Below are 19738 nucleotides of genomic sequence, written 5' to 3' on the forward strand. Positions count from 1 at the left end.
GAAACAATTTTTAGCAAATATTTTCACGAAGGGAACTGTCTATAACACTTAAGACTGTCATTCATTTGAACCCGAGCTTCTTTACAAATTCGAATCTTAGGTTAACTTTATCACGAACTTTCGGGCAACATAGCACGCCCTCTTTCTTCTTCACGCCGGCTAGGAATATAATGTCAAAGGTCACGTCAAAGCGAAATCGGCAAAATTTCGAACAACAAAGATGGCGGAGAGCGGTGACAAAGCTCCTCTTTTAGTGAACATCGAAGAGGAACTGGCAAATCAGTACCATGATCCCAGGGAGAAAATCAAAGAACTATACTTACAGGAATCAGGACTTGCCGTTCCGATTGGCACAGCGGGACAAAATGAGAACGACACGATTAACATCAGCGCTAGTAATTCTATGTGCGATCTGACAGAGCAGGACCATATTGTATCTATCTTCGTTGTCGCGTTCGATACCAGATCAGGTAAGTAGTTATTACAAACAATTACCAATGTAAAATAAGAACTTATTTTTCCAGTAATGTATCACTGTATGTGTGGCAAATATCTTCAACATCTTGCCGGATACCGGATGAGAAATTAACATGGCCGATACGTAAATGTACTAGTACAGTACATACATTTTAAAATTTAGCTTCTAGTTCTAAAAAGGAATCTTGCATTGGAACATTATAAACAAAAGTTGAAATATTTTGTAAATGTTCTTTTATGGATGTGAAATAATTATTGTAAAAATTGGATTAAACTCGTTTAAATGTAATAGATGTACATCATATCAATTCTACATTGACAAGTTACGTGATATTTGTATTCAAATTATTTCCATGTACATTTAAAACTAAACTAGGTTAGGGCAGCATTTACAACAGATGGCAAATAATTTTGATGTTATATTGTACCTCTCATTGTTTGTTAATGAGTCTTTTGTTGTATTCATTTAAATTCATTCTGACTAAATTATGCAAATTATTAAGTACTTTATATGAAATTCCTTGCATGATAAGAAAAAATACTTTATTAAATTATTATCAACATTGAACTATATCTATTCATTGAATCATGTTGATATTGATTACTGATTTTGATCTCTATTTAAAACTGTAAATGATTGTTTGAGGGCAGTAATGCATAATTTTATAATACAAGTCTCAGTAAAAAGTTTGTCATAGATTGACTGCAGAAATTTATAGACCCAAATATTCTATTGTTATTAACTTCAACGTCATTGTGTTGCTGCTTTCTAACCCCAAAATATTAGTAGTTTTTTTTTCATCAATTTTATAATTGTTTTCCAATAACTTCATTCCATGTCCGTGTTGCTCTCTACTTAGTCACCTGTTTTATTTTATACACATACCTCTATCTTTGTCACAGTGCATAAAAATAGAATAATACTGGTACTCACTTATTCATTGTCATTTTCTAGTGGCTTTTACCTATTAATATGTAATTCACTTGGTTTTACATTCTCTTTCTGAGGGATTTGTACTGTTGTGATGTTCAGATTTTTTTTTAGGAATAAAATAATGAATTTCTTTCTGCAGAATATTTTAAACCATTTAACATGGAAGTTGCATCAACTTTTCATTTGGAAGTCTGCATATAGTGTAATGAAGGACAAAACAAAACAATAATCTTTTATACCAGCTTGTGTTCATTAGTCATTCATTTGTTTCTAATGCTTTATATTAAACTGATAAATATTGTTTGAGATGAATGTTATCAGAAATAAATGCTTTCAAATTCAAGTAAAACTGGAATAATATTTTACCAGCGAGAGTAGAGTTTGAATAAACAATTGAAATCTCTGATAAGATTAGTACATGTATCACTACAACCATTTATGAGAAAGTGTAATCATTTAATATTTAAGATGGTTGAGAGATTCAGTCTACATTCATATAACAAAACATGTTTGGGCAATAGAATATTAATTTGAGAATCAAAGTCAACTTTTGAAAGAAATTGCTCAAGAATTGTAGTTCAAAATTAACAAATAAATTTTTTGAAAAATGTTTAAAATGTCGCACCAATATTCAAAAAAGAAAAATATGGCATTTTTTTTTGAAATTCTTAAAATGTATTGATTTTTTAGATGCAGTTCTTATAGTCATTTTGTTTTGTGAAATGAGAAAAATATTATTTGCTAAGTCATATCTACCATCATTGTAAAGTTTACACTGCATCACTTTATCTTCAACCTGGTGGCAGTGTTCACATCTTCTCTCTTCTACATGGATTCCTGATTCTATCTTAAAGAAGCATTTTTCGTCAATTTTCTTAACTTTTATCTGGTCAAATCCATGTAAAAGTGCATGAGGCTGACAGGATAAGGGTTAAGGCATTTAATATTGAGCTTGAATGACCTTTGTTGTATGATATGAACGCACATGGTATAAAATGTTTATGTCATACATATGCAAACATGACCTTGGTAGATGGAAAGTGAATTTTTAGTCAAGCAACATTTGCATGCTATTATAATAACATGACAGTTCAGGTCACATGACATTTCACCCTGTGTTTATTCATTTAGTTCCAAAAGGGTAATTTTGGATCACTATTAAATAGATTAAAAAGTATGAAATAATTATCTCTCTGATTTCTATAGCCTGCTTATATCGCTATCATCAAATTAGGATAATATGAGTTAAACTTTATCACAGCTGAACAGGAAAAATGTAAATAAAGATATAAAATAGAGACAACAAAATCTCTAAAGGGGATCAGTTTTCTGACCGTTTTTGTCTTTAATAGAAAATGCTGTTTTAGTGAAATGACAGACTGCTTTTAATGTTTGTCTGCAATTTGCATTCATGATGTTACAATCTGTGAAAAAATGCAGTTAATCTTCTACATGTAATTGGTTGTTGTAATTACATTTTCTTTCTTCAATGTAAAGTTTCGACCTCTGATGTCTACCTCGTTTAACTTGTAGTTACGTGCATTGAGTCTGATTTTAGCCAAAATATAATAATTGAATGTGTATGAAGCAATCTCTATCTTTAACAGTTTGCCAGCAAGTTCTTAATTTAGAATCAATTCTATTATTGTCCATGTTCCACTGCTTTTCCTAAAAAAATCTTTAACATAATGATGGAATTCATCAACTTTAATTTTGTCCAGATTGAGAAAATTATAATTTTTACAAATTGTTTCAAGGTTTAAAACATGAACAAAATAGATCACATTAAATCATTCAAAAAATCACATACATGAATGTCATTCATATTTAAATTTTATTCAGAGAAAGAAGGATTTGTTTCCAAAAAAACATTTTGGGACATTTTTCATAGGATTCCATGTAATTTTTGATGTAGGTTTTGTGAAAAACAAAGTTCGGTGATCATATATTTTTATTTCAGAATTTTGAACATTACAGTAACCTAACTCTTCTTGCATGATTTCTGAATTTTTTTTAATGTTAGCAAAGTACCTTAGAGTCCATAAATCGTAGTATTGCTGTCTTTTAGAGCATCATAAACAAAGCTAGTGGGGTCATTGTTCAATTCCTTGCCATTTAATATTAACAAGCAAGTGTAAGTTACTGATTTTCATCTGCTATCAATGTTGATTGGTTTATTGTTGACACTGAACAGTTTACGACAAAAACATAAATGGTGTTTTTCAATACTTGTTTTGTCTCTGTGTTCTTGCCTTGACTTTACTCCCCAAATTTCTGCTGCATACATTAAAATAAGGCGCCTGGATGGTTTCAAAAAGGTTTACTTGTAAATGAATATAGGATCTGTCTATTGTTTGCAATTGGTTTTGTCATAGTCTCAGCATGTAACACAATGACAGGGTACTAAACACATTCTGACTTATAACACTGAAATGTTACACAACACATTCTGACATGTTTTTATTTTCATTAATTTTTAAACTGAGCATAATTAAATGCTTTCTTACCCTATTTTTACTGATTAATTTTCAAATCAAAACCTCTCTAAATTCCGGCTGGTAATTATCGATAGTTTACAGTTGATGACTTGTGTTATGTAAGATACCCGTATTCTTATTTACATAAAGATACCATCTAAGCATTCACATGATTGCAGTTGAGAAGAAAAAAAAGAAAATAAATATAATACCTTATTTGCTCTATTAGTACCGGTAGTGCATGTGCTTACATAAAAGACAAAATAAGTCATATTAATGACCCAACATAAAATAAATGTACTTTTTGGCTTATGTTGGAGATGGGCGTTGTAATAGAACAAATATGGTAATGTATCTCATTGATGAACTAAATAGTAATAAGTCTCAAATACAACCCACAGCTGTAGTAATATTTATATCTTCATCCCAATATTTACAGATGATCCAAATTATTCAATTATACATTACATCTTGTTACCATGGCAGCTGTAATGATATCATGCATGGGAAGCCTTATTAGATTTGTGGTTGTGTTTCGCACAGATTTCCAAATTTGTCTGAATTTATTTCTATGTTTCTTTGTATTTTAAAATTAATCATTCACCTGATAGAGTTTGCAGTCACTGTGGTGTGAAATCAAATTGAACCTGCTTCAATATTCATGCATTTTGATCAATGTGGCAGAAAGCTTTGACACAGGATTAGTATGCCTCCAATGGACCATGGCAGTGAGATGAGAGTGTTGACAGCCTGTTCCTTCAGTTTAGTTTATCTTTCAAAATATTCAATTTGTGAATTTAAAAATTAATAATATTTGTGATCATGTACGTACTATTTTATAATAGATAATGCATCATTTTTGTCATTCAATCCTCTTGTATTTCATTTCAATATTTGATGTGAATACATCAAAACTCATTTTCAATAGTCTTCAAATAATAACATTTACAAATTTCTCAATATTTGTCTTTTATCAACAGACCTAGTTCTCATCGTCCCTGAATTTATAACCGGTTTCAAATAAATTTTTTGTGCGTTTCATATTCTAATTAATTTGAAATATAAATGAAATTGTGAATGTTAAATATTATGCTTTAAATATTCAGTATGAGGATTCTTGATTACTCTTGGAACTAAAGGTTGGTTTGTGTAAGTGAAACTCAGAGCCATGGTTGAATTAAATTACATACGTGTGTATACAAAATCAAGTATGCATGTAATATGGAAAGGACTCCTTGAAACTATTACTTATTTTACTGCATGTAACCACTGAGCTTACCTGAGCATCATGAAACTACATTCGATGTGCAGATTTTTCCCCACATTCATCATTTCCTGTGATACAGTCGAATGCTGCATCATGGGAATATTATAGTATGGTAGCCAACATTTTTATAAAATTCAATTTCAAGTTTTCTGAAAACAATACCTTTCATCATTCCTGTCAATACAAGGCAGTGGTGTCATAGTTTGAAAGGTAATAATCACAGCAATAAAAAGACCCAATATCATATGTTACTTTCCATCAGGTGTGGATAAGCACCTGATTAGCTTTGTAGTACATTTACTGAAAAAGGTGGATTTCTGTCAGATTTCATCACACTATGTACTCACTAGATTATAATCACAATAGCACATGACTGACAGCGAGTTTAAATGTGTAAACATAACACACAATTGTATTCTATGATTCCACAGTGCATTCCCAAAGATCGCGAATTGCTGAATTAAGAACTCAGTATTTAATGCTGCACTGTTAAGGAATGTATTCAAATATTTGTGTCAATATATTATTTACTGGTTTGGCAGTTATTAGACTAGACTGCCCTCTATGCTGACTCATTACAATTCAAACACAGTAGCAATTATTCACTTACTTCATTCAATTACAAACAATCATGTGACATCATTTTTTTGATTACTGTGTTTTGCATTGAAATTGTTGAATTACCCTGATTTATAATCCACACTGGCATTTATTTATTATGTTTTCATATCGTAGAATTGTACTCATTGTCACTATTATCTCCATCATCTATAATTTGGATTTAATGTTCAATGAGAAACACTTAAATTATAACTATACAATGAATGTAATTTAATACTAAGCATATTTTCTATTTTTGACTAATATTATACTATCATTATATTCTTATATTTCTACTTCATTGTACCCATCACATCAGTATCCCGAAGTGGATATGATTACAATAAAGATATTATTATTTCATGTAATATGTTTTTAATAAGATAAAGACTTGTCATAATATATTGAAATTATTTTTTGTATTCATGTGGTTTTTAAATTAAAAAGTGCCTGTGTTCACTGTATAATGTTCACGAACGCATACAATTTTGGTGACCTTTTTCACAGAGAAATAGGATTCATGACATTGAAATTGTTAAATAAATGACAAAAAAAAATAGAAATGTACAAAAATGAAGTCAGTTGTTGAGTTTGAAATAGTTAAAAGATGCTGATAGTTGCAGTTCAGTTTACATCAAATGCCATACTCATGTAGCTATTCTAATTTCTAATTCTCAATGTGTTGATGCCTTCAGCCATGTTTAATGATCACTATCATACACACTTACACCGCTAGGTAAATTTATTGCTATTTACAATACACAGGTTTATTTTATCCTCTTTTGTTACCATGGAAACAGGAAATGGTGATTGGCAATCCGGATTAGGGATAGATAAGTGTCATCATGATCTCTTTACCTAATCTTATCTCGTTTTCTAATCCACTATTATCACAAGTGGGAAAAACTGCCTTAATAGACCAGCTGAAAACCAATCAATTTAAATTATGTTGTAAATATTCTTTATAGGTGTTGTAAAACTGACTTCTGTTTAAAATAGCACAAATTTGACAGTTTTTGGCACCAGAAATCAGTAAATTTAACGAAAATCACTGTGACTCCCGGTCTAAAAACACAGTGAATATTTTTCAATGCTGAAAAATTAGTAATTTCCTCTGACTGACGATATGTTTGAAATTTTAGTTCTTTTGCAAATGTGCAATGATTAAATCCAGTCAAGGCAATATTGTAACAAATTTGTATACTGCAGTGAATGGTTTGATCACTGTACTGCAGTGAATGGTTTGATCACTGTACTGCAGTGAATGGTTTGATCACTGTACTGCAGTGAATGGTTTGATCACTGTACTGCAGTGAATGATTTGATCACTGTACTGCAGTGAATGGTTTGATCACTGTACTGCAGTGAATGGTTTGATCAATGTACTGCAGTGAATGGTTTGATCACTGTACTGCAGTGAATGGTTTGATCAATGTACTGCAGTGAATGGTTTGATCACTGTACTGCAGTGAATGGTTTGATCAATGTACTGCAGTGAATGGTTTGATCACTGTACTGCAGTGAATGGTTTGATCAATGTACTGCAGTGAATGGTTTGATCACTGTACTGCAGTGAATGGTTTGATCACTGTACTGCAGTGAATGGTTTGATCAATGTACTGTAGTGAATGGTTTGATCAATGTACTGCAGTGAATGATTTGATCATTGTACTGTAGTGAATGGTTTGATCACTGTACTGCAGTGAATGGTTTGATCACTGTACTGCAGTGAATGGTTTGATCACTGTACTTCATTGAATGGTATGATCACTGTACTGCAGTGAATGGTATGATCACTGTACTGCAGTGAATGGTTTGATCACTGTACTGCAGTGAATGGTTTGATCACTGTACTGCAGTGAATGGTTTGATCAATGTACTGCAGTGAATGGTTTGATCACTGTACTGCAGTGAATGGTTTGATCACTGTACTGCAGTGAATGGTTTGGTCACTGTACTGCAGTGAATGGTTTGGTCACTGTACTGCAGTGAATGGTTTGGTCACTGTACTGCAGTGAATGGTTTGATCACTGTACTGCAGTGAATGGTTTGATCACTGTACTGCAGTGAATGGTATGATCACTGTACTGCAGTGAATGGTTTGATCACTGTACTGCAGTGAATGGTTTGATCACTGTACTGCAGTGAATGGTTTGATCACTGTACTGCAGTGAATGGTTTGATCACTGTACTGCAGTGAATGGTTTGATCACTGTACTGCAGTGAATGGTTTGATCACTGTACTGCAGTGAATGGTTTGATCACTGTACTGCAGTGAATGGTTTGATCACTGTACTGCAGTGAATGGTTTGATCACTGTACTGCAGTGAATGGTTTGATCACTGTACTGCAGTGAATGGTTTGATCACTGTACTGCAGTGAATGGTTTGATCACTGTACTGCAGTGAATGGTTTGATCACTGTACTGCAGTGAATGGTTTGATCACTGTACTGCAGTGAATGGTTTGATCACTGTACTGCAGTGAATGGTTTGATCACTGTACTGCAGTGAATGGTTTGATCACTGTACTGCAGTGAATGGTTTGATCACTGTACTGCAGTGAATGGTTTGATCAATGTACTGCAGTGAATGGTTTGATCAATGTACTGCAGTGAATGGTTTGATCAATGTACTGCAGTGAATGGTTTGATCACTGTACTGCAGTGAATGGTTTGATCACTGTACTGCAGTGAATGGTTTGATCACTGTACTGCAGTGAATGGTTTGATCACTGTACTGCAGTGAATGGTTTGATCACTGTACTGCAGTGAATGGTTTGATCACTGTACTGTACTGCAGTGAATGGTATGATCACTGTACTGCAGTGAATGGTTTGATCACTGTACTGCAGTGAATGGTTTGATCAATGTACTGCAGTGAATGGTTTGATCACTGTACTGCAGTGAATGGTTTGATCACTGTACTGCAGTGAATGGTTTGATCACTGTACTGCAGTGAATGGTTTGATCAATGTACTGCAGTGAATGGTTTGATCACTGTACTGCAGTGAATGGTTTGATCACTGTACTGCAGTGAATGGTTTGATCAATGTACTGCAGTGAATGGTTTGATCACTGTACTGTACTGCAGTGAATGGTTTGATCACTGTACTGCAGTGAATGATTTGATCAATGTACTGCAGTGAATGGTTTGATCACTGTACTGCAGTGAATGGTTTGATCACTGTACTGCAGTGAATGGTTTGATCAATGTACTGCAGTGAATGGTTTGATCAATGTACTGCAGTGAATGGTTTGATCACTGTACTGCAGTGAATGGTTTGATCACTGTACTGCAGTGAATGGTATGATCACTGTACTGCAGTGAATGGTTTGATCACTGTACTGCAGTGAATGGTTTGATCACTGTACTGCAGTGAATGGTTTGATCCATGTACTGCAGTGAATGGTTTGATCACTGTACTGCAGTGAATAGTTTGATCACTGTACTGCAGTGAATGGTATGATCAATGTACTGCAGTGAATGGTTTGATCACTGTACTGCAGTGAATGGTTTGATCAATGTACTGCAGTGAATGGTTTGATCAATGTACTGCAGTGAATGGTTTGATCACTGTACTGCAGTGAATGGTTTGAGCACTGTACTGCAGTGAATGGTTTGAGCACTGTACTGCAGTGAATGGTTTGATCAATGTACTGCAGTGAATGGTTTGATCAATGTACTGCAGTGAATGGTTTGATCAATGTACTGCAGTGAATGGTTTGATCACTACTGCAGTGAATGGTTTGATCACTGTACTGCAGTGAATGGTTTGATCACTGTACTGCAGTGAATGGTTTGATCACTGTACTGCAGTGAATGGTTTGATCACTGTACTGCAGTGAATGGTTTGATCATTGTACTGCAGTGAATGGTTTGATCACTGTACTGCAGTGAATGGTTTGATCACTGTACTGCAGTGAATGGTTTGATCAATGTACTGCAGTGAATGGTTTGATCACTGTACTGCAGTGAATGGTTCGATCACTGTACTGCAGTGAATGGTTTGATCACTGTACTGCAGTGAATGGTTCGATCACTGTACTGCAGTGAATGGTTTGATCACTGTACTGTACTGCAGTGAATAGTTTGATCACTGTACTGCAGTGAATGGTTTGATCACTGTACTGCAGTGAATGGTTTGATCACTGTACTGCAGTGAATGGTTTGATCACTGTACTGTACTGCAGTGAATAGTTTGATCACTGTACTGCAGTGAATGGTTTGATCACTGTACTGCAGTGAATGGTTCGATCACTGTACTGCAGTGAATGGTTTGATCACTATACTGTACTGCAGTGAATAGTTTGATCACTGTACTGCAGTGAATGGTTTGATCACTGTACTGCAGTGAATGGTTTGATCACTGTACTGCAGTGAATGGTTCGATCACTGTACTGCAGTGAATGGTTTGATCACTGTACTGTACTGCAGTGAATAGTTTGATCACTGTACTGCAGTGAATGGTTTGATCACTGTACTGCAGTGAATGGTTTGATCACTGTACTGCAGTGAATGGTTCGATCACTGTACTGCAGTGAATGGTTTGATCACTGTACTGTACTGCAGTGAATAGTTTGATCACTGTACTGCAGTGAATGGTTTGATCACTGTACTGCAGTGAATGGTTTGATCACTGTACTGCAGTGAATGGTTTGATCACTGTACTGCAGTGAATGGTTTGATCACTGTACTGTACTGCAGTGAATGGTTTGATCACTGTACAGTACTGCAGTGAATAGTTTGATCACTGTACTGCAGTGAATGGTTTGATCATTGTACTGCAGTGAATGGTTTGATCAATGTACTGCAGTGAATGGTTTGATCAATGTACTGCAGTGAATGGTTTGATCACTGTACTGCAGTGAATGGTTTGATCACTGTACTGCAGTGAATGGTTTGATCACTGTACTGCAGTGAATGGTTTGATCACTGTACTGCAGTGAATGGTTTGATCAATGTACTGTAGTGAATGGTTTGATCAATGTACTGCAGTGAATGGTTTGATCAATGTACTGCAGTGAATGGTTTGACCACTGTACTGCAGTGAATGGTTTGATCACTGTACTGCAGTGAATGGTTTGATCAATGTACTGCAGTGAATGGTTTGATCAATGTACTGCAGTGAATGGTTTGATCAATGTACTGCAGTGAATGGTTTGATCACTACTGCAGTGAATGGTTTGATCACTGTACTGCAGTGAATGGTTTGATCACTGTACTGCAGTGAATGGTTTGATCACTGTACTGCAGTGAATGGTTTGATCATTGTACTGCAGTGAATGGTTTGATCACTGTACTGCAGTGAATGGTTTGATCACTGTACTGTACTGCAGTGAATGGTTTGATCACTGTACTGTACTGCAGTGAATAGTTTGATCACTGTACTGCAGTGAATGGTTTGATCACTGTACTGCAGTGAATGGTTTGATCACTGTACTGCAGTGAATGGTTTGATCACTGTACTGCAGTGAATGGTTTGATCACTGTACTGTACTGCAGTGAATGGTTTGATCACTGTACAGTACTGCAGTGAATAGTTTGATCACTGTACTGCAGTGAATGGTTTGATCATTGTACTGCAGTGAATGGTTTGATCAATGTACTGCAGTGAATGGTTTGATCAATGTACTGCAGTGAATGGTTTGATCACTGTACTGCAGTGAATGGTTTGATCACTGTACTGCAGTGAATGGTTTGATCACTGTACTGCAGTGAATGGTTTGATCACTGTACTGCAGTGAATGGTTTGATCACTGTACTGTACTGCAGTGAATGGTTTGATCACTGTACTGTACTGCAGTGAATGGTTTGATCACTGTACTGTACTGTAGTGAATAGTTTGATCACTGTACTGCAGTGAATGGTTTGATCACTGTACTGCAGTGAATGGTTTGATCAATGTACTGTAGTGAATGGTTTGATCAATGTACTGCAGTGAATGATTTGATCATTGTACTGTAGTGAATGGTTTGATCACTGTACTGCAGTGAATGGTTTGATCACTGTACTGCAGTGAATGGTTCGATCACTGTACTGCAGTGAATGGTTTGATCACTGTACTGCAGTGAATGGTATGATCACTGTACTGCAGTGAATGGTTTGATCACTGTACTGCAGTGAATGGTTCGATCACTGTACTGCAGTGAATGATTTGATCACTGTACTACAGTGAATGGTTTGATCACTGTACTGCAGTGAATGGTTCGATCACTGTACTGCAGTGAATGGTTCGATCACTGTACTGCAGTGAATGGTTTGATCACTGTACTGCAGTGAATGGTTTGATCACTGTACTGCAGTGAATGGTTTGATCAATGTACTGCAGTGAATGGTTTGGTCACTGTACTGCAGTGAATGGTATGATCACTGTACTGCAGTGAATGGTTTGATCACTGTACTGCAGTGAATGGTTTGATCACTGTACTGCAGTGAATGGTTTGATCAATGTACTGCAGTGAATGGTTTGATCACTGTACTGCAGTGAATGGTATGATCACTGTACTGCAGTGAATGGTTTGATCACTGTACTGCAGTGAATGGTTTGATCACTGTACTGCAGTGAATGGTTTGATCAATGTACTGCAGTGAATGGTTTGGTCACTGTACTGCAGTGAATGGTTCGAGCACTGTACTGCAGTGAATGGTTCGATCACTATACTGCAGTGAATGGTTTGATCACTGTACTGCAGTGAATGGTTTGATCACTGTACTGCAGTGAATGGTTCGATCACTATACTGCAGTGAATGGTTTGATCACTATACTGCAGTGAATGGTTCGAGCACTGTACTGCAGTGAATGGTTCGAGCACTGTACTGCAGTGAATGGTTCGATCACTGTACTGCAGTGAATGATTCGATCACTGTACTGCAGTGAATGATTTGATCACTGTACTACAGTGAATGGTTTGATCACTGTACTGCAGTGAATGGTTCGATCACTGTACTGCAGTGAATGGTTCGATCACTGTACTGCAGTGAATGGTTTGATCACTGTACTGCAGTGAATGGTTTGATCACTGTACTGCAGTGAATGGTTTGATCAATGTACTGCAGTGAATGGTTTGGTCACTGTACTGCAGTGAATGGTATGATCACTGTACTGCAGTGAATGGTTTGATCACTGTACTGCAGTGAATGGTTTGATCACTGTACTGCAGTGAATGGTTTGATCAATGTACTGCAGTGAATGGTTTGATCACTGTACTGCAGTGAATGGTATGATCACTGTACTGCAGTGAATGGTTTGATCACTGTACTGCAGTGAATGGTTTGATCACTGTACTGCAGTGAATGGTTTGATCAATGTACTGCAGTGAATGGTTTGGTCACTGTACTGCAGTGAATGGTTCGAGCACTGTACTGCAGTGAATGGTTCGATCACTATACTGCAGTGAATGGTTTGATCACTGTACTGCAGTGAATGGTTTGATCACTGTACTGCAGTGAATGGTTCGATCACTATACTGCAGTGAATGGTTTGATCACTATACTGCAGTGAATGGTTCGAGCACTGTACTGCAGTGAATGGTTCGAGCACTGTACTGCAGTGAATGGTTCGATCACTATACTGCAGTGAATGGTTTGATCACTATACTGCAGTGAATGGTTCGAGCACTGTACTGCAGTGAATGGTTCGATCACTATACTGCAGTGAATGGTTTGATCACTATACTGCAGTGAATGGTTTGATCACTATACTGCAGTGAATGGTTTGATCACTATACTGCAGTGAATGGTTCGATCACTGTACTGCAGTGAGTTGTTTGATCACTGTACTGCAGTGAATGGTTTGATCACTGTACTGCAGTGAATGGTTTGATCAATGTACTGCAGTGAATGGTTTGATCACTGTACTGCAGTGAATGGTTCGATCACTGTACTGCAGTGAATGGTTTGGTCACTGTACTGCAGTGAATGGTATGATCACTGTACTGCAGTGAATGGTATGATCACTGTACTGCAGTGAATGGTATGATCACTGTACTGCAGTGAATGGTTCGATCACTGTACTGCAGTGAATGGTATGATCACTGTACTGCAGTGAATGGTTCGATCACTGTACTGCAGTGAATAGTTTGATCACTGTACTGCAGTGAATGGTTTGATCAATGTACTGCAGTGAATGGTATGATCACTGTACTGCAGTGAATGGTTTGATCAATGTACTGCAGTGAATGGTTTGATCACTGTACTGACTGCAGTGAATGGTTTGATCACTGTACTGCAGTGAATGGTATGATCACTGTACTGCAGTGAATGGTTCGATCACTGTACTGCAGTGAATAGTTTGATCACTGTACTGCAGTGAATGGTTTGATCAATGTACTGCAGTGAATGGTTCGATCACTGTACTGCAGTGAATAGTTTGATCACTGTACTGCAGTGAATGGTTCGATCACTGTACTGCAGTGAATAGTTTGATCACTGTACTGCAGTGAATGGTTTGATCAATGTACTGCAGTGAATGGTATGATCAATGTACTGACTGCAGTGAATGGTTTGATCACTGTACTGCAGTGAATGGTTCGATCACTGTACTGCAGTGAATGGTTTGATCACTGTACTGCAGTGAATGGTTTGATCAATGTACTGCAGTGAATGGTTTGATCACTGTACTGCAGTGAATGGTATGATCACTGTACTGCAGTGAATGGTTTGATCACTGTACTGCAGTGAATGGTTTGATCACTGTACTGCAGTGAATGGTTTGATCAATGTACTGCAGTGAATGGTTTGGTCACTGTACTGCAGTGAATGGTTCGAGCACTGTACTGCAGTGAATGGTTCGATCACTATACTGCAGTGAATGGTTTGATCACTGTACTGCAGTGAATGGTTTGATCACTGTACTGCAGTGAATGGTTCGATCACTATACTGCAGTGAATGGTTTGATCACTATACTGCAGTGAATGGTTCGAGCACTGTACTGCAGTGAATGGTTGGATCACTGTACTGCAGTGAATGGTTCGATCACTATACTGCAGTGAATGGTTTGATCACTATACTGCAGTGAATGGTTTGATCACTATACTGCAGTGAATGGTTCGATCACTGTACTGCAGTGAATGGTTTGATCACTGTACTGCAGTGAATGGTTCGATCACTGTACTGCAGTGAATGGTTTGGTCACTGTACTGCAGTGAATGGTATGATCACTGTACTGCAGTGAATGGTATGATCACTGTACTGCAGTGAATGGTATGATCACTGTACTGCAGTGAATGGTTCGATCACTGTACTGCAGTGAATGGTATGATCACTGTACTGCAGTGAATGGTTCGATCACTGTACTGCAGTGAATAGTTTGATCACTGTACTGCAGTGAATGGTTTGATCAATGTACTGCAGTGAATGGTATGATCACTGTACTGCAGTGAATGGTTTGATCAATGTACTGCAGTGAATGGTTTGATCACTGTACTGACTGCAGTGAATGGTTTGATCACTGTACTGCAGTGAATGGTATGATCACTGTACTGCAGTGAATGGTTCGATCACTGTACTGCAGTGAATAGTTTGATCACTGTACTGCAGTGAATGGTTTGATCAATGTACTGCAGTGAATGGTTCGATCACTGTACTGCAGTGAATAGTTTGATCACTGTACTGCAGTGAATGGTTTGATCAATGTACTGCAGTGAATGGTATGATCACTGTACTGCAGTGAATGGTTTGATCAATGTACTGCAGTGAATGGTTTGATCACTGTACTGACTGCAGTGAATGGTTTGATCACTGTACTGCAGTGAATGGTATGATCACTGTACTGCAGTGAATGGTTTGATCACTGTACTGCAGTGAATGGTATGATCACTGTACTGCAGTGAATGGTTTGATCACTGTACTGCAGTGAATGGTTCGATCACTGTACTGCAGTGAATGGTTTGATCAATGTACTGCAGTGAATGGTATGATCACTGTTTCTCTGTTCATTATTATGGTAGCTTAATGCCATGCCATCTGTCAAATGGAAATTGTGTATCATTTGCCAATCATCAATTCCAATTCTACTGCAAATCTTCTTTTCAGTACATTTCACCTTTCTTTTTGAAAGGTGGTTATGGTTAAATATAACTTTGTTAATACCATTTCTGAAATCAGTGTATTCTGAGTCCAAAAATAGTAATTTATTTATGCATATAACAAATGTACAGGTTTCAAGCAAATATTGATTTTCAAGAGAGCTTCTCAGAACCATACCAGAGTTAAGATTTTTATAATATTTAATTGGGAAATAAGAACGTATGTGATTATTACATTTTGAATAAATCATGTAATGTAGTTTTTGTCACATCATGTCTACATTTTTATGTATACATGTGAACTGTATGTCCTTATTACACTCTGTCTATGAAATGAACAGTACAGTGAATTATCATTCCCATGAGGGTCGGCAGTTCAACATAATTTACATTTATGTTGACTATATTGAAAAATGTATTATACGCGTCTCTCAGGTTGTACTGTCCTTAATCTTATTTCTTGCCACCAACTTGAGTGAGATGTATAAGATAAGAGGCTTTTCATACAATGAAGCTGTTACCATGGCGATAAAATGCCAATCAGTTTAGTGTTTTGTACAATTATAGTATTTGTGAATTGTGTTTTAGCAATTACAGCTGTTGAAAATAACCACAGGTTTAAATCAGACAAAGTAAACACAAATAATGTTTTCTGAGATATTAAATTACTGCTAAAATAATATAAGGTACATACATGTGCATGTAAAGCCTTGCAGAAAATAAGATGATTTTTTTGAATGAACATGTATGTATTCTCCCTAAAGAGGAACTAATATTCATTTCCTTTATTACCTGGACATCTCTGCTGATCAAATCAAATTGATGGACTGATAGCCATTTTTTTTAAATTATTTAAAATGATTGGATTCATTGTTTGGATCTTGTAGAGTGATGTACATGTATGTAGGTCATACTACTTTATAAATGCAACCTTCATTCATTCATTCATTCATTAAACTGATGCACCTAAGAATACTGGTAAATTTACAGAAATGGCTGCCAGTCATCCATGTGTCTTGTATTTAATCTTGATGGAATATTTGCATGCACTTTCTGTGACAAACTTCAATTCAAATGAACCTGCTTGTGTGAAGAACATACGAACTGATCACAATCTACAAATTATATTCAAACATCATGACATCTGTATTATAATAAATAGTTTTGTGATTAGTAATTGGATAAGTTCTATGTGTGCATGAAGTAGACTTAATGAAGTGTCAATGAGATGTGTAGAATTAAAGCAATTCTCATCAATAGTGTCCTGCAGTTGTAATATCAGTACATGCATTTCATTTAGGCCTATATAGGGATTGAACATTTAATCATCTCAGTCATTGTTCTGTGTTATGCAAAATAATATAAAGCAATTGAATTTTGTGAAAGAGAAATTTTCGCCAGTCAATGACACTGGGTCCTAAAGAAATCCTGTCACATGTCACATGAAATCTCAGAAAATTCTAGCCATGAAATTCACTTTTATTATTTAATAATCAATTGCCTCATTGTCTAACATTGTAGTGATTGTATGACCTGATTGTAATTTGTCACATTGAATTTGTTGCATATGTAATGTTATCATTTGCATAATTTGCATCAAACTCCATTAAAATGACTTTTTCCAAGGAATTTTCAGCATTGATAGCGATCATTTTGCTCTATAATACTTTTTATTTTGCAATTCATATTGATTATCCGTAAACTACAAATCTTAAGATTATGGATTATTGAATATTTGTGCATATTTCAAAGATCAAAAGTTGATTGCTCTATATTTAGTTTTTTTAAGCTCTGCTGTCACCAAGGAGAATATAGTAGAGCAGGTCATATCGGTGATTGTTCTTATTGTCAGTTTTTGATGTAAGAGTTTTCTTTGTAATTATGTAAATGATGTTTATTGTCTGTAATCCGGCAATTTTGAATATATTTCTCATTTTGTTATGCCTGTTCTTGTAATCCAGGGCCAATATCCGATTGAAAAATGTCGAAGCCATGTTGATCACCAAGTAAACATCTCATGAAGAAAATCATAAGAGTAATAAAAAAAAAATAGATTCCAAAAAATATATTCTTCTCAGTCAGCTATCACTAAAAGCCTTTGCCACTAAAAGATGATTTGTGAATTTTATTTTAATCAATCTTTGCATTATCAATTCATGATCTGTATTCTCAGGACTTATGAAGTCTCCCGCCCCTCACAAACCTGATGTAAAATGGTACAACTCAATTTGTTTTAATATCACTTAATAAAAGTCTTTTTTTTTTTTATTGGATTAAAGCGATATGATTAAAGACACTGTTTTCAAACTAATTCTGTAACTCAAGTAGTGAAATGTATTGTAATCCATTTATTACAGGAAATGTTATAGAATGGTGTCAGCCAGAAGACATTGAACTTGATGGGGTAGAGTTCAAAGCAATGGCTAGTGGATCCCACAAAGTTAACAGTGATTTTATGTAAGTGATTGCCACACAATTTGCATCATGGGAAAAGCAGTAATACAAGAATCACTTTGGACACCATTAATGTTGTTGTATCATCATCATTATTACTCTCGTTCCATCACACATTTTCCCCACCACTATTTGGTGCAATATTTTGCCAATTTTCAATTCAACAATTTTTTCTACACCTTTTTTTGGCAATTTTGAATCAAATAGACAATTCCCAAAGGAAAGGAATTTACAGATCTAACTCGTATTTCGCATAATATTGTTCTGTACCATTGGAATATCAAAAATAAAACAAATTGTGGGTCATCAGGCAATTTTTTTAAGAAATTAGAAAATGTTTTGTTTTTTCTTGCATCATTATTTTTTACATAGGTGATCAAGTATTTCTGCTTCTCTCATAATTGTTGTTGGCAACTTGAGCTGAAAAAAATCATATACATGTACCATATTTACTCTACTAGTAGCTCATCCTCTTATATAAATGAGAAGTGTATCTATAGTTACAATAAGTGCGACATTTTTGGTTTGTGTGTGCTTAGAACAAATACAGTAATTGTTGTGGATACGATTTGTTACAGATTTTCAAAAGAATTGCATGTAATTTTGTGAGTTTCATGTATGATTTATTTCTATTATATTCACTAGGAACACATTGCCATAATTCCATGCATATATGCTCACAATTATTGTGAATATAATTAACAATCACCTTTTTAACATGCTTTTTTCTGGTACACATACATGTAACTATGTAAAGTGTTTATGTAAATTGACTCAATAAAAATGTTTTAAATACAAAAAAAAAAACATGCTTTTTTCTTCCAGATATTTTAGGAAAGGAAGTCTTTATGGCCTTGCTTGTTTTGAAAATATGCCAGTAGACAATGTTGTAGAAAGGGGAGCTCGAATGAAGTCTGTTGGAATATTAGCAACATCGTATACATTACTATATAGACATATGCAGTTCTTGGAGTCACAAGTAAGGTGAGTTGATATGACCTACCTGTTCCTTTTAAACAGTGGTTCTTATGATCAGCCAATCGTATGTACCACTATGTCTGAGGGAAGGTATTGTGGTTAGTGTGTTCTTCATTGATTGTGGTTTGATGAATGTTTACTCACTATAATAGTGTCATGACTTTCAAACACACAGTATTAGCTATAGGTTTGGGAGACTGGATCACACATCCACTTGCAATTAGCAACAAAAAAAGAAAAACATCAGGAGAGAAAGCGATGACTTCAATGTTCGGAATTCTCTCCTGTCACAAAAATATATTTAAAAAAAAAATAGAACTGTGGATTCTGTATTTTGATACACAGTAGTAGATATTTTGTGCATTTCAATCATGTCTCAACATGCAATATATTCAGTGTAAGACATCAGTCTGCTCTTTTATTGTCTTTGCTTTCATTTACTAAAAATTCAAAATATAAATTTTATTGTAACAACCAGATATTTTAAAACCTAGTGAATATCTCTGTAAATTTTAATTCACTCA

General features: G+C 35.5%; 1 protein-coding gene across 2 annotated transcripts in view; it reads left to right on the forward strand.

The window, feature by feature from the left end:
* The first annotated feature begins 202 nt into the window (after positions 1-202).
* LOC144352033 (DENN domain-containing protein 11-like) overlaps positions 203-19738 on the forward strand; it is a 25163-nt gene continuing 5627 nt past the window's right edge. For both annotated transcript variants that reach the window (XM_085500880.1, XM_085500881.1), the window contains exons 1-3: positions 203-470; positions 18140-18239; positions 19062-19220. In XM_085500880.1, the coding sequence (XP_085357006.1) occupies positions 221-470; positions 18140-18239; positions 19062-19220 (509 nt within the window). In that variant the 5' untranslated portion in view covers positions 203-220. The remainder of the gene's footprint in view (positions 471-18139; positions 18240-19061; positions 19221-19738) is intronic.

This window comes from Saccoglossus kowalevskii, chromosome 6 (genome assembly GCF_978046115.1).
Source record: "Saccoglossus kowalevskii chromosome 6, keSacKowa6.1, whole genome shotgun sequence".
In the NCBI taxonomy this organism is placed as follows: domain Eukaryota; kingdom Metazoa; phylum Hemichordata; class Enteropneusta; family Harrimaniidae; genus Saccoglossus; species Saccoglossus kowalevskii.